At 48.4% G+C, this 13,445-nt stretch overlaps 5 protein-coding genes across 5 annotated transcripts; 4 read left to right on the forward strand and 1 right to left on the reverse strand.

Annotated features, from left to right (window-relative positions):
• Positions 1-1,865: 1,865 nt before the first annotated feature.
• BDV38DRAFT_268850 (uncharacterized protein) lies at positions 1,866-3,239 on the forward strand (the record flags this gene model as incomplete). Its single annotated transcript, XM_032056851.1, has 2 exons — positions 1,866-2,400; positions 2,449-3,239. The coding sequence occupies 2 exons, from the start codon at positions 1,866-1,868 to the stop codon at positions 3,237-3,239; spliced, it is 1,326 nt and encodes a 441-aa protein (XP_031916739.1).
• A 266-nt stretch (positions 3,240-3,505) lies between these two features.
• BDV38DRAFT_7656 (ADP-ribosylglycohydrolase family protein) lies at positions 3,506-5,404 on the forward strand. The gene is made up of 3 exons (XM_032063892.1): positions 3,506-3,923; positions 3,989-4,413; positions 4,580-5,404. The coding sequence occupies exons 1-3, from the start codon at positions 3,772-3,774 to the stop codon at positions 4,969-4,971; spliced, it is 969 nt and encodes a 322-aa protein (XP_031916740.1). The 5' UTR covers positions 3,506-3,771; the 3' UTR covers positions 4,972-5,404.
• A 330-nt stretch (positions 5,405-5,734) lies between these two features.
• On the reverse strand, positions 5,735-6,484 carry BDV38DRAFT_279655 (uncharacterized protein; the record flags this gene model as incomplete). Its single annotated transcript, XM_032059078.1, has 3 exons — positions 5,735-5,901; positions 5,967-6,248; positions 6,337-6,484. 3 exons carry the CDS (start codon positions 6,482-6,484, stop codon positions 5,735-5,737), a joined length of 597 nt encoding a protein of 198 aa, XP_031916741.1.
• A 1,056-nt stretch (positions 6,485-7,540) lies between these two features.
• Positions 7,541-11,536, forward strand: mph1 (3'-5' DNA helicase). The gene has a single exon (XM_032063898.1). It carries the CDS (start codon positions 7,718-7,720, stop codon positions 11,105-11,107), a length of 3,390 nt encoding a protein of 1,129 aa, XP_031916742.1. The 5' UTR covers positions 7,541-7,717; the 3' UTR covers positions 11,108-11,536.
• BDV38DRAFT_7570 (uncharacterized protein) lies at positions 11,115-12,894 on the forward strand. The gene is made up of 2 exons (XM_032063885.1): positions 11,115-11,821; positions 11,889-12,894. The coding sequence occupies exons 1-2, from the start codon at positions 11,644-11,646 to the stop codon at positions 12,836-12,838; spliced, it is 1,128 nt and encodes a 375-aa protein (XP_031916743.1). The 5' UTR covers positions 11,115-11,643; the 3' UTR covers positions 12,839-12,894.
• The last annotated feature ends 551 nt before the right edge of the window (positions 12,895-13,445 follow it).

The raw sequence follows: 13,445 nt of genomic DNA on the forward strand, positions 1-13,445 counted from the left end.
AGGGCTCCACAATGTATCTAATGCTGCGCCTCATCCAATATATATGATTGCTCTTGGCTACAGCTGCTACTACTGCACATGCCTCACTCATTCTAAGTGGTTTCTAAGCCAAGCGACAACCGAAACCAGACGGAGGAAATCTGTATCTATGCAACCGTGAAGCAAGTCTAAATGGCCCTCTCTTTGATACAGTAATTCAGCAGCACAAATAGACCTACCTATTCGTTGCGAAGACTTGATGTACCTGCCTTCATCTATCTCCAACTCAAGAATAGGGGCTCATCCAAACTACATGAAACACGAGTTGCTACTTGGCTGCGATACCCAACTGTTGTACGAATGCTCTGATGACGCGTCATATGGCAGAGGCCTTCCTACATGGTTTCTTTACAGTTCTCCGACCCAATCCAGCTTTTCTGGCCTTCAGGCATAGTCACTTCACATGCCGCTTGTCCAGACTTAAAAAGCAGCAATGTTCGTAGCGCATCTTCTGTTCTGGTATGGAGCCCATAGTCTTTGGAGGATGAGAAGGTGACTCGTTAATGGCGCTCATTCCAACAGTTGAAGAATAAGTAGAGGCATTACTGCAAAGATAAATTCATGCGTTATCCACTTATAACAGAGATCAGCAAATACAATGTGTCGAACCCCATACAGTACAACGTTCTAGGTGATCTGGCCCCATATTTATGCATGTAGCTGGAGACAGAAGTCAGCTGATGGTACTCATATAATATACTCTAATCATCGATGGCCGCTTCAGCTATTGCAATACAGTTGATTTAGTTTATACAGCTTCCATCCATCTGTTTTGGAGGTGTCTCAACATGACTTATGTCCAAATATATCGAGGTATTTGATCATAGTATTTTTATCTCTTCTGTTATGTGACATATCTGCTAAAGTAGACCGCATTTGTTCGTCTTGCCTTAATGGGTATGAATTACTAGGTGGAGTAGGAAATATGGACATCCAAGCCTGCATATCTTTCAACCATGGTTACCGGTACGATAAAGGTTTCATTATTAAGCATGACCGGATCCTTCCACCGTGCTTCATGGTTCTATATTGAAAATACAACCACTTTATATTTCAAGTATCTAGGAGAAATATTCAACCACCAACTCAGATATATCAGCCAGGCATTCAGACTGCCGAAGAGTCTGGATCTCTGCGGCAATACTGCTGACCTTGTTCACCAGACACTGTCGAGCTTGGGTATTTGGTCCGGGTTTGGCCAATTGTTCGGGTCCGTATACCAATATTGTGCCCGACCTGGGTGTGCGCTTGGAATACTGTTGTTGGTGTGCTTTTGTCTTTCTGGGATTCTTGCTGGTACTGGTTGGTATTCGCCCATAGTTGACTAGTCATAAATTATGTTCTATATTATCTAAAACAAGATGTTGTGGGACTGGCAGAATGATCCAGGTATAGATACTATAATATGAGTACTCCTTAGAGACTAGCCCTAAGTGCATATTTATCTAGGTACTAGTAGCAGTGCCACCCTTATCTTAGCCGGGAGCCTATAGTGGGGCATCATTTATAAAAAGGTAGCCTTTGACCGCCCGCAAGTCCAATGGCCTTTTTGATATGAATATAAAGCCCTCTCACGCTGTATTACTATAGATGATTACCTCCGATCCCGAATAGTCGACTAACCATTTCGTCAACCTCATCTCAACTCCTTACCCGTCCTGAAAATGGACTATCTTAGCCAGGAAATTCTGCAAATAATCATCAATCACCTCCGCGAAGTTCCACCAATCAAACATCCCACGCCATGGCAGCCTCAACCAATTCCAAAGGTTGCCCAGTACGCAACGATCTCGCGCAATTGGCAATATGCCGTGGAACGTTTCACAATGGCAGACATCAAGAAATACAGTTCTGATTTGGACATGCTCCGGCAAGTATTCTCCACCCCGCGACGAAGGAAGTTGCTGCGAAAGCTGGAGTATGAAATCGATCTGCCAACCTACAGCAAGAACCGCATATTGTGTCTTGAAAGAAGGAGGGAGATCAAGGCAAATAATGAAGCCTTCAATCAAGGCGTCATCGACTTATTTGACGAGATGTCCTCCTGGCAGACACAGGGCATGGATTTGACACTTACTGCATCGTCGCCTATGGATCGTCATCGGCGATCGTCCGAGCTTGGGTGTGGATTGTCGGACAAGCGATGGAGCTTTGAAGATAACTACCTTACTTTGGATACTGAGGTTTCTTTGCCTCAGCTACCGTTTGTTGAGGGATTAATGATTGCTAATGCACGACGCTCGCTGCATCCCTCGGCTATTGGGAAAATTATCTCGTCACTGCCCAGCCTGGAACGGCTGACTATGGAGTTAAATGCGCCCAAGGCTAAACGAGTAGAGATGCAAGATGAACATAGATCGTGTAAGATATGCCATCTACTAAAGCGAGGCTTTTACTAACAGTCACAAGCCCTTGCAAATGCATTGGAGTCACCCTCATTGAGTAACTTGCGAACACTGAATATATACATCGAACAAGACATCCCATACAACCAGAGCTTCAAGAACCGACCCACGGACCCTCAATATCCCGATGGAGATGTTTTAAACACCGCCCTTCGTAAACTGGCCGAAGACACCCATCTAACAACCCTAAATCTCACAGGGTGGTGGTTGGTCTCACCTGCGCTATTCAACACGGACAAAACATTTCCATATCTCCAGAAAGTGCAGATTCAGGGAGCGCTTATCACCTACGATGGGCGATGGTACTATAATGGCAATCCGGCCGATGTCGAACCGAGTTATGATTCCAGCCGGGATGATGACGACGATGAAGATTCCTCCGACTCCGACTCCAACTCTTCCTTCAATTCTGAATTTCAAGATTCCATTCCTGAATACAGGGAGGCTCTTCTGAATGGTGAAAACCCCCACTATATGTGGAGGACACAGCCCGATCTGCAGATGTTCGATCCTCTCATGAAGACGATGGCTACTGCGATACTTCGGATGCCTCGACTGCGGAATTTCTCCTTCTCGATTGGGTGGGGTTATATCGATGAGAATGCTATCTTATTCGAATACTTGAAGCCTAGGGAGAGGCCCGAGTCTTTTGAGTATCGATCGCATGAGTTGGATATGACCCGGTGCTACGTAACACTTATGCCCGAAGCGAGGTGGGAGGTCCCCAGTGATGTTTCGAGTCTGTGGAAGGAAGCTGTGGGGGATCAGGGCATCGTTGCTGTTGAACCTTACTAGTAACATGGTTGATTTATCTCCCAGTTGCATCGGAATCGCTGGAGGGGGCAGAAGCGAAGATACAATGGCGTCGTCAGTAATCTAAAGATCAATGTAAATAGTTTTTAAGAGAAGTGGAATCTTAACAGTAGCGAAGGAATGAGACAAGGCTAATGATAACATGAGTAAGTATTGAATAGTTGTATGTGTAGTTCCTTCAAAATAGATACCTCAGTCATGTGATAGCATGTTCTAATCAATTTTCCAATACTAGACATGATACTTCAGAGTAAACAATGTTCGTTCCACAGCATCCACCCGTCCACCTGGGCAGGGAAATAGCTGAGACACGGAGACCTATCAACCTCGTATTTGCGTCATGATGTACAAGGCTGCTGAGTCACCGAAATATACCGTGACTGTTCATGAGGCAGTGACAAGGCTGACTCCGAATCCTAGTATAAAATATATAACGTAACTTCTTACGATCGCTATTCCAACACACCTCCTCATTTCCACCATAAACTACGCAAACTCCATCCAAGTATCCACAATGCCACCATCCCTCAACTCTCGCACCTTAGGCTCAATATGGGGAGTCTGTGTAGGCGACGCACTAGGCGGGCCGGTCCAATTCATGGACCCCGGCACCTTTGAGCCCATCACCGGCCTAGAATATGTGAAACCCTTTCGCCAGCCCGCAGGGTAACTAACTAATCTTATCCATCCTTCATCAGAAAAATCCAAACACCGATGCTAAAGAGCAACAGATCCTACTCCGATGACGGCTCCATGACTCTAGCCCTAGCGCAATCCATCATCGATTCCCAAGGCAAATACAACCACACCTTATCAATCCAGTATTTCGTAGACTGGTTCGCCACCGGCCGATTCAGCACGATCGACCGCGCCTGGGACGTGGGTTACTCGACGCGCTCTGCCCTTCAGAGCTGGATCAAACGGGGCACGGAAGATCTTCAACGTACCCAAGATGTAATCAATCAGAAGCTAGATATGGAGCATCGCTCAGGGAACGGGAGCTTGATGAGAATTGCCCCCATTGGACTAGCTTTGTGGCGCGATCCGGGGGAAGCGAGAAGAGTTGCTAGAGAGCAGAGTCAGGTTACGCATCCTGTGTTGGGTTGTTTGGAGGCTTGTGAGGTTTATACGCTTTTGGTTTGTGGGGTTTTAAGCGGTAGGTTTTCTTTTTCTCTTTTGCTTTTTATCTTTTGTTTGTGGTTTAGCCTTTGAGGCTGGATTGGTTCTTTTTGTTTTGTTGCTTTGCTTTTTCGAATTGAGTTTTGCTTTTTTTCTTTTTCGTTCAGGGGGAAATGTTTGCTGACTGCGCTGACCGACACTAGGCAAAAGCAAAGAGCACCTTTGCAATATAATCAACGAGTACAAGTTCACAGACAGTAGTCTCGCACAGCGACTCGCCAGCTACAAGACCGTATCCGACTGGCAAGCGAAATCCGCTCCGGAAATGCGCAGCAGCGGATGGGTCGTGGATACGCTCGAAGTGGCCCTGTGGGGATTTTTCAAATATGATCGTTGGGCTGACGGCGCTTTGGCAGTGGCAAACCTAGGAGGCGATGCCGACACAGCGGCGGCGGTTTACGGGGGGCTAGCGGGCGCCTTTTATGGGTTTGAATCGATACCGACGGAATGGGTCGACGGTATGCAGAATAAGGGGTCCATTGCGGAGGTTGCTGGGAAGTTGTCGGAGGTTGTTGCTAGGGAGGGTTTAAATTGAACTGGTTAGGTATGGAGTACTCTGGGTCAGTCCTGAATTGAGGTACTCCGTATTGGTTGTGATACCTGGAGTATGCGATAGGGCGTGGGTGGCTGGAAAGAATCAGAGAAATATTAGGTTGGTTAGTTAATTAGTTATGATATATGGATTATGTGATTTAAATGTGAATAAAGGGTGTGGGGGTGTGGAGAGACGATCTTTGCATCCTGCAAAATTTGACTATGTTGATCAGCACGTCACATCGTGAACGGAGCTTGTCTTGCATCTGCTAGATTCTTTAGTTCGTCTCCATTTCGTATTTTGTATGGCCTAGTCTTTCCCTTGGATCATCGTCCTTCTTTACTTACTAGGGATGAACTCTACCTGCAGATAAAAGGGGTCGCGGGATTGAACACAGCCTTATTCCCCTTACATGAATTTGCCCCCCCTTTAATGTCAGGACGAGTCGCGGACGTTAGATTGATGTCCCGAATGGCGCATTTGTTTACTTAGCCTATTTTCTCGTCTAAAGTGGTCACAGGACTGTAGTCATCTTCAACCTGGAGAGGAATGTCGAGGATCAGCTTGGGGAAGCAGTTGTATTAGCTAATACCGATGTAATTAAAGACAAAGTGCTTGGGAATCAATATTACAGCGCAGAAGTACGACTATGTAGGTAGACCCATTATGCGACATCCTTATACCGATTAATACCTCTCCATCCTTTCACATTCTCCCATTAACCATCCCACGTGAGATCACCAAATCAATAAGCCAAGCTCATTTACAGAACCCAGATACCGAGAGCGAGACCAGCCACACCGGCGGCAGAGACGCCCAGCTGAAGCTTGGCGACAGAGGCAGCATTGGTCTCGGTGCCGGTGGCAGCAGATCCAGTGCTGGTACCAGTGCCCGAAGACTTCGAGCCCGAGGAGCGGGAGCCGGAGGAGTCTATCATTGCATATTAGTTTCTTCGATCTAGACCGCACGGTAACGTAATTTTCCAAGTCACATACCGCTGGAACCGGTGGAAGAGCTGTCCTTGCCAGTACCGGTGGTGGTGGCATCGGAGTCGCTGGCGGAGGTCTTGGAAGCTCCAGAGTTACCCGTGGCAGTGATGGGGAAGAAGTGGCTGCTGTAGCAGGAGCTCTGGCAGGCGGCATAGCGCTCAGTGTCAGATGGGGTGCCACTGCCCTGGGGGCAGGCGGCGACGCAAGTGTTGGTGTCGTTAGCCTGAGAATCGTTGGGGCAAGGAACCTGGAAGCATCCAGCGATGCAGCACAGATCCGTTTGGTCGCCTAGTTTGGTCAGTTTCGCAGTGTACTTGGCAACTTTGTATAGGGACAAGAGAGAACAAAAAGGCAAAAAAAACTAATGGCAACGTACACTTCTTAGCGCAGGATTGTTGAGGAGTCAAGCTGACAGTCGTCGAAGGAGCAGCTGTAGTGCCAGTAGCAGAGTCAGACGCAGAGTCGGTCGACTGAGCCGCGGTCAAGGCGACCAGCGAAGCCAGAGCAATGAGGTTGAGCTTCATCTTGACGGGTTGAAAATGACAAACACGCTGAAGCGATAATAAAACTCGAAGAAATTAACGAGTGTATACAAATGCGACAAGTAGTAGTTAGTTAGTAGTTAACGAAGGACTGTGGAGAGAAAAGGGAGAAAGAGAAAGAAAGCAGAGGAGAAAGACGGGGATTTAATTAAAGCTACCTAAAGCGGGCGGGGGGGTTGCCCAGTCTTTTATTTTATTTTTACTCTGCCTTGGTTTAGGGTGAATTTTATTTTCTTTCACTTTCAATTTCGATTTGAATTTTCTTTTTTCAAACCGACAGGGGGACAATCCCAAGCAAAGGTAATTTAGTATCAGGGTTGTTGCCGTATGATTGAAACTCGGATACTCTTTTTCTCGTCATTGGAGTGATCTGATTCGTCGGGTTTCACGAGAGCTTCGGCTAAGGCCCTGACGGACCAGTAAAATCGAGCGACCCTGTAGATGGCCCGGCGGACTTTTCCAAGTTTATAGGCCGACAAGATCGAGAAGCCTCCAGGGCTCTCTTGGGACGTTGCAACTTTGGTCTAGTCTCCAAAGTTACTACTAGTAAGTCGTGATTCCGTCCACCACTTTGCCTGCCATCATTCGTCGGGGGACGCTGTAAGGGAGAAGGTTACAGTGAGCTTCGCCTGCTGGACAACTGGTGTTTGTGATCAGTCAGATGATGGTTGGCCGTAATTGTATGTTCTCCTCGCACGTTGGTCTTAGTGGAAGGGTCTGTGAACTTTTGAAGAGTGAAAATCTGGGGGGGATCCATTGTCGGCCAAAAATAGCCCCTAGTGTGCCCCTTAGAGACTTAGACTCGGGTGTTGTCTTGTTGTCCCACTCTCTGGGTGGCCACACGAGCTGTGGACCTTCTTAGTGCTGCTGCAGACTTTGGATTGTTGTCCAAGTGACATGTCAGTGGCAATTTATGAGGTTACAAGCGACTAGTTCATTCTTTGGCCTTCCACCGTGAATTACTGCCGTATTGATACTGTCGACTACTAGTAAATTGAGGTAGTGTTACAATGACTGAACACTTTCCCTGACTTACTTCCATATGGCGGCATGTCATGTGCCAGTCCTGATTGGGTTGAATGCTTATCAGCACAAACAAAGCAAACATCATTATCGTTCACATGACTTCGCGTCACCGCGTCGCGCGGAAATGAAGAGTATCAGGTGTAGAAATCGCAAGGCCGGATATCACGCCACCAAAAAGTCCGGCTCGACATGACTGGCTCGGATGATAGCTCGGTCGATTATTTTCATGAGGGATTTGATGATTTAACAGATGATGAATTTCCGGATGCCGCGAAAAACACAGCCGGGTCTTCCCCGCGGTCAGCCAAGCGTCGCCGCCTGGATGGTACCGTGTCTGGTGTGAGACGACGGTCGTCCGGGAATAGAAAGTCGGAACAAGACAGTGATGACGGTAGCCCACAGAATGGCTCTGACTCCTTTGTAGTCGACGATGATGAGGGCACTCACGATGAGCTGCAGTCGCCCAGCCAAGACTCATACTTCGAAGACGCGGAAGCCCCGTCCAAGTACAAAGTGTTCATTCCCAAGCGCAGCAATATTCAGGAGAATATATTTGTCACCCAATTGACTCAACCGCCGTCACCGCCTGAAATGATTCGTGGGCCCCGCTGGAAAAAGCCAGAGCCCAGTATCGCGAGAGCCAGCACCATACCAGCACAGACGAGCGGGGAAGGAAGAGCAGCACCGAAAGCGCCTGCTGCAAGTGGCGATGATTATAACGACGACGACCTGAATGCTGCTATTGCAGCGTCTCTAGAGTCATTCGAGAACGAGCAATCCTGGCCTCCGCCTTCAAACACAAAAGGCCTGACACCTCAACCAACTACGCGCTCCCCTACATTACCAAATGAGGGTGCAACAGATACATCCTTCCTTCTCGAAGATATACCCGACGATGCGTTTGACTCGGATTTATCCTTGTCTCCGCCGACTAGAGTTCAGCCTCAACCCGCGACCAGACAATTTTCGCAGTCCTCAAACCGCCCGCTCGGCATCCGTCAAACCTCATTATTCGACATGACATCCCGAAACCAAACAGCCCAACCGCCTCTTGGAGAGCAGGTATGGTCCCCACCAGAAAAGGATGAGCCCCCGACGCAGCATAAGCTAGATCAAGAGGCTCTTAGTACCTGGGTCTACCCAACGAACCTTGGCAAAACGAGAGACTATCAATTCAATATCGCTCAGAAAGGGCTATTTCACAACCTGCTTGTAGCACTCCCCACGGGTCTAGGTAAGACTTTTATCGCAGCGACAATTATGCTTAACTGGTTCCGGTGGACCCAAAGTGCGCAGATTATCTTCGTGGCACCCACAAAACCTCTTGTGGCTCAGCAAATCTCCGCCTGTTTTGGTATAGCGGGAATTCCACGATCCCAGACAACCATGCTCACCGGCGAGGCTGCACCAGGTATTCGAGCAGAGGAATGGCAGAATAAGCGGGTGTTTTTTATGACTCCACAAACGCTCATCAATGATCTCAAGTCCGGCATAGCAGACCCGAAACGGATTGTCCTGCTTGTTGTTGATGAAGCGCATCGCGCGACAGGTGGCTACGCGTACGTGGAAGTTGTGAAGTTCCTTCGCCGATATAACCAGAGCTTCCGTGTCCTGGCTCTGACGGCGACTCCGGGCTCCACAGTGGAGTCTGTTCAAGCCGTCATCGATGGGCTTGATATAGCTAGAGTCGAGATACGCACCGAGCAATCTCTCGATATCCGGGAGTACGTTCATACGAGGAACACCGAAGTCCAGACGTTCAAGAACTCCGAGGAGATGGTTCTCTGCATGGACCTTCTCTCTAAAACTCTGCAACCGCTAGTCGACCAGCTCCGCACCCTCAATGCATACTGGGGAAGAGACCCGATGATGCTCACTGCATTTGGCCTCACTAAATCTAGGCAGCAGTGGATGGCTTCAGATGCCGGTCGAAACGCACACTTCGGACTCAAGGGCAAGGTCAACGCAATATTCACCGTTCTCGCAAGCTTGGCACATGCTATCGATCTTCTCAAGTATCACGGAATTACGCCCTTCTATCGTCACCTCTTGCACTTCCAGTCCAACACAGAGGGCCAGAAAGGTGGCAAATACCAGCGACAAGTAGTTCAAGATGAGAGCTTTAAGAAGCTTATGAGTCATCTTCAGCCGTGGACCAAAGATCCGGAGTTTATCGGGCATCCAAAGCTAGAATATCTGAAATCGGTTGTTCTGAATCATTTTATGGATGCTGGTGAAGGGTCCAATGGAGAAGCAAATGGCAGTCAGTCATCCACGAGAATTATGATTTTTGTCCACTTCCGGGACAGTGCCGAAGAAGTGACGAGGGTACTGAAAAGATATGAGCCCATGATCCGACCTCACGTTTTCGTTGGGCAATCCAGCGCGAAGGGCTCTGAGGGCATGGGCCAAAAGACCCAACTCAGTATAGTTCAGAATTTTAAAAAGGGTACGTACAATACAATTGTCGCAACCTCTATTGGGGAGGAAGGTTTAGACATTGGAGAAGTCGACCTCATCGTATGCTATGACTCTTCTGCATCGCCAATCCGGATGCTTCAACGGATGGGGCGTACAGGACGAAAGAGGGCTGGAAACATCGTCCTCCTCCTTATGGAGGGCAAGGAGGAAGAGTCGTACATCAAAGCAAAAGACAATTATGAGAAGATGCAACAAATGATTGCTAGTGGGTCCCGCTTTACCTTTCACGATGATATCTCCCCCCGCATTCTGCCAGCGGGCATACGGCCGGTAGCGGATAAACGCCAAATTGATATCCCGGACGAAAATGCGGAACAGGGCTTACCAGAGCCAAAAAGACGAGGACGAGCGCCAAAAAGGCCACCCAAGAAGTTCCACATGCCTGACAATGTCGAAACCGGATTCACTAAAGCTTCATCCCTAGCAGCGGGACCCAAGTCAAAAGCCGAGAAGAGTAGGAAGCCTCGGACGCCGACCCCGGAGCCGGTGGAGATACCGGCTCTTGAAGAAGTTGTACTGACCTCGGCACAGCAAAGAGAGCTGGAGCAACACTATCGCAATATTGGGGCCACTAGCCCACAATTCATCCGCAACCCTCGCAATGATGCGTTTCCTCGCCTCCAGCTCGTCGCAAGACCTACGAAGGTTGTGAAACACGGATCTTTGACCCGTCGTATGATCGGAACATTACGAAAGATGAATAGCGTTAGCCCGGACTGTGAAGAACGCTTTAAGAAGATTCTTGCCCTGGAGTCAGCCAGGCAGGACGACTCGGTGGTCCCCGGCCTATCGCCTCATCGTGAGCGCCGTAGAACGCTATCAAAAACGAAACCTCGTTCTAACCATTTGTCCGCACCGGTAGATAAGGAGACCCCGTCTGCTGAGGACTCTCAACCGGTGACCCCGGAACAACTATTGTCTTCTGTTGTGAACTGCCAGAAACAACAGCCGTTTTATTCGTCCCAAAAAAGCAAGGATGATGACTCGGACGACAACTTTGATCCCCCTGACCTCGCTACCCTTCTTACTCGGAGCGCTGAGCGCAACAATGCACATAAAACAAGTCGATTCGTTGTCAGTGATGACAGCGACGGCTAGGTCCCATTATTGTCATGAGTGATGACCCTTTTTTTTTGGATAAATTTATTGTATAATATAAGGAATTGGAATTGAACCCTTGGATATCGACACATTCACTACTAGTCTACCCTGAGAAAAACAATGAAGTGGGGTCTAGCCCTGATCCTTAGTCCTAGAACCAGGATCCGGTACTCACTAAAGTCAGGGTGACTCATTAGATTGGTCCCGATGTCGCCATGAACAGCCTGCCAAGAAGCTTAAAGAGTTGGCGGATTCGGACGCAACTTCCCTTAGCGATTGAGATACAGCTAAAGGTAACTCATGCCGAAGCAAGTCACCTTTCCATCATCATTTCCTGATTTCCCCTCCATTCACTTCAATTCTGTATTAGACGGTGTGAACGTAATCATGTGGGTTTTGAAGGACTATAAAAGGATGGGAGGGGGAGTAGGTGCTCTGCTGCAGACGCATTTCATAACAACAGTCACGACTTTATCACCTTCAATCTTCATCTCATCTTGATCTATGCCAAATAACCTAATCCTTCAAAAACGATGAAGTCAGCCCAATATATTCCCCAACTTGTCGCAAGCCTCTCTCCTACTCCCGCGATGGAGATCCGTCTAACTAGTAAACAAACAGTCTTCACAACCGGCGAAAGACTCCAGGGCGAACTGGTCCTCCACCAGAGGAATGTTCCCCAAAGCCCCCACATTTCCATAACATTGATTGGTACGATAACCAGACTAACCCTAACATGCGCATCTAGAACCAAACATAGACTGACATACCACCACAGGAAGAACATCAACAACCGTAACAAAGACCACGCCCTTCCCCAACAGCGGTAGTATAGTCGACTACACCTTTCTCCAAATGCACCACATTGGAATTCAGGAATCATCGCATCATCATCGCATCTTCCCTTTCTCATTTGTCATCCCTGATGCTCTCCCATCCGACCCATGTTCTGAGCATATTCCGTCTAGAACGGCTGCTCATCATGGAAAGGATCATCTCCAGTTACCCCCGAGCGTTGACTATAACTCGGATAGGTACTGTCCTGAGATGTGCAGCATTATCTATTACGTCCATGCCGAGGTAGACATCAGTAATCAGCGACTTCGTGCCACACGGCAGATCCAGCTCCTCCCTCTATACCCTGAAGAGCCACCTCGTCTGTGGCCAGAGGGAGAAGGTAGTGGGATTCAGATATCCGATTCGACAGGGCTTCGGATGAGTCTACTGGGTGCGAAAATGGGGCACGTAACGGTGCGTGCACAAGAGGCAAAGCCGCTCTACCTACCTCCGGATCAACGTCATGGGTCAACTATGACTCCTGTCCGCTTCAATTTCGGCCTCGAAAGCCTCCATCCGGAGCCCACCTTACCAGACAATTGTCAGGTCAAGGTCACTTTGGAGGCTGTGACGTATTTTACATTGTCGCCGATGGTCGAACTACCGAATTGGCAGAGCGCAGTCAATGGACAAGGACAGGTTTTCCGGACGAGTGTGTGTTCGTGGAAGAATAAGTCCGTTGGTCTGCAGTGGATTGAGGAAGCGGACGATTCTCACACTGCTAGTATTGTCGTGCCGATACCAGTATCCGGCGATGTGGCTCTCGTTCCGACCTTCCGCCATTGTTATGTGGCCAGGGAATATTTCGCGAGAGTTGAGGTGACAGTGGGTTGTTCGAGGGCGTTGCGAATGAGGGTGCCCGTTCAGATCTATAATTCACTCGAGCGCTAATTGATCTTGATCATACTTTAATCCCACCAAAGTCTATGCTTATAATACTATATCCGTACATATCTCAAGCTCTTAATCTATAACCCCAAGTAGATCCCAATCCTAGGATCGGCTATTTTAGCCACAAAAGAAACCTACAATCGCTGGCAGAGGAGCGATTGGAATCAGCGATCATCGCCAGGTGAGCCTGCTGTACCTTTGAGATATCCACGATAGATAGGCATTGCGGATATATAGTGCGATCGACAGAGGCGGCTATAGAGCCATTTGCAATGCGGACGTCGGGAAGAACGAAGAAACCCCTACAGCCCAGGAACATCCATTCTTCGCTGGTTCCGCAGCATGAGGTCGTTTAGTCGCTAGATAAATATGTAGCACCGTAATCCTTAGTGCAACAACATATCATCAGCAAGTGCTGCGATCTTATTGGCCCACTACTAGTAAGGAGGTTACCCAGCGTGCATTAGTGGAATATGTCTGGCGGCTATGAGGTCCTGTCTCCCAGCTGAGCCGAAATGACAAACTTGACCCTATCTATACATTATGTGGCAGAGAGTGTTCGGTCACTCACACATTGGTGGCTCCTTGGGCATGTCCCAATACACCT

This window comes from Aspergillus pseudotamarii (genome assembly GCF_009193445.1).
Source record: "Aspergillus pseudotamarii strain CBS 117625 unplaced genomic scaffold BDV38scaffold_10, whole genome shotgun sequence".
NCBI lineage: Eukaryota > Fungi > Ascomycota > Eurotiomycetes > Eurotiales > Aspergillaceae > Aspergillus > Aspergillus pseudotamarii.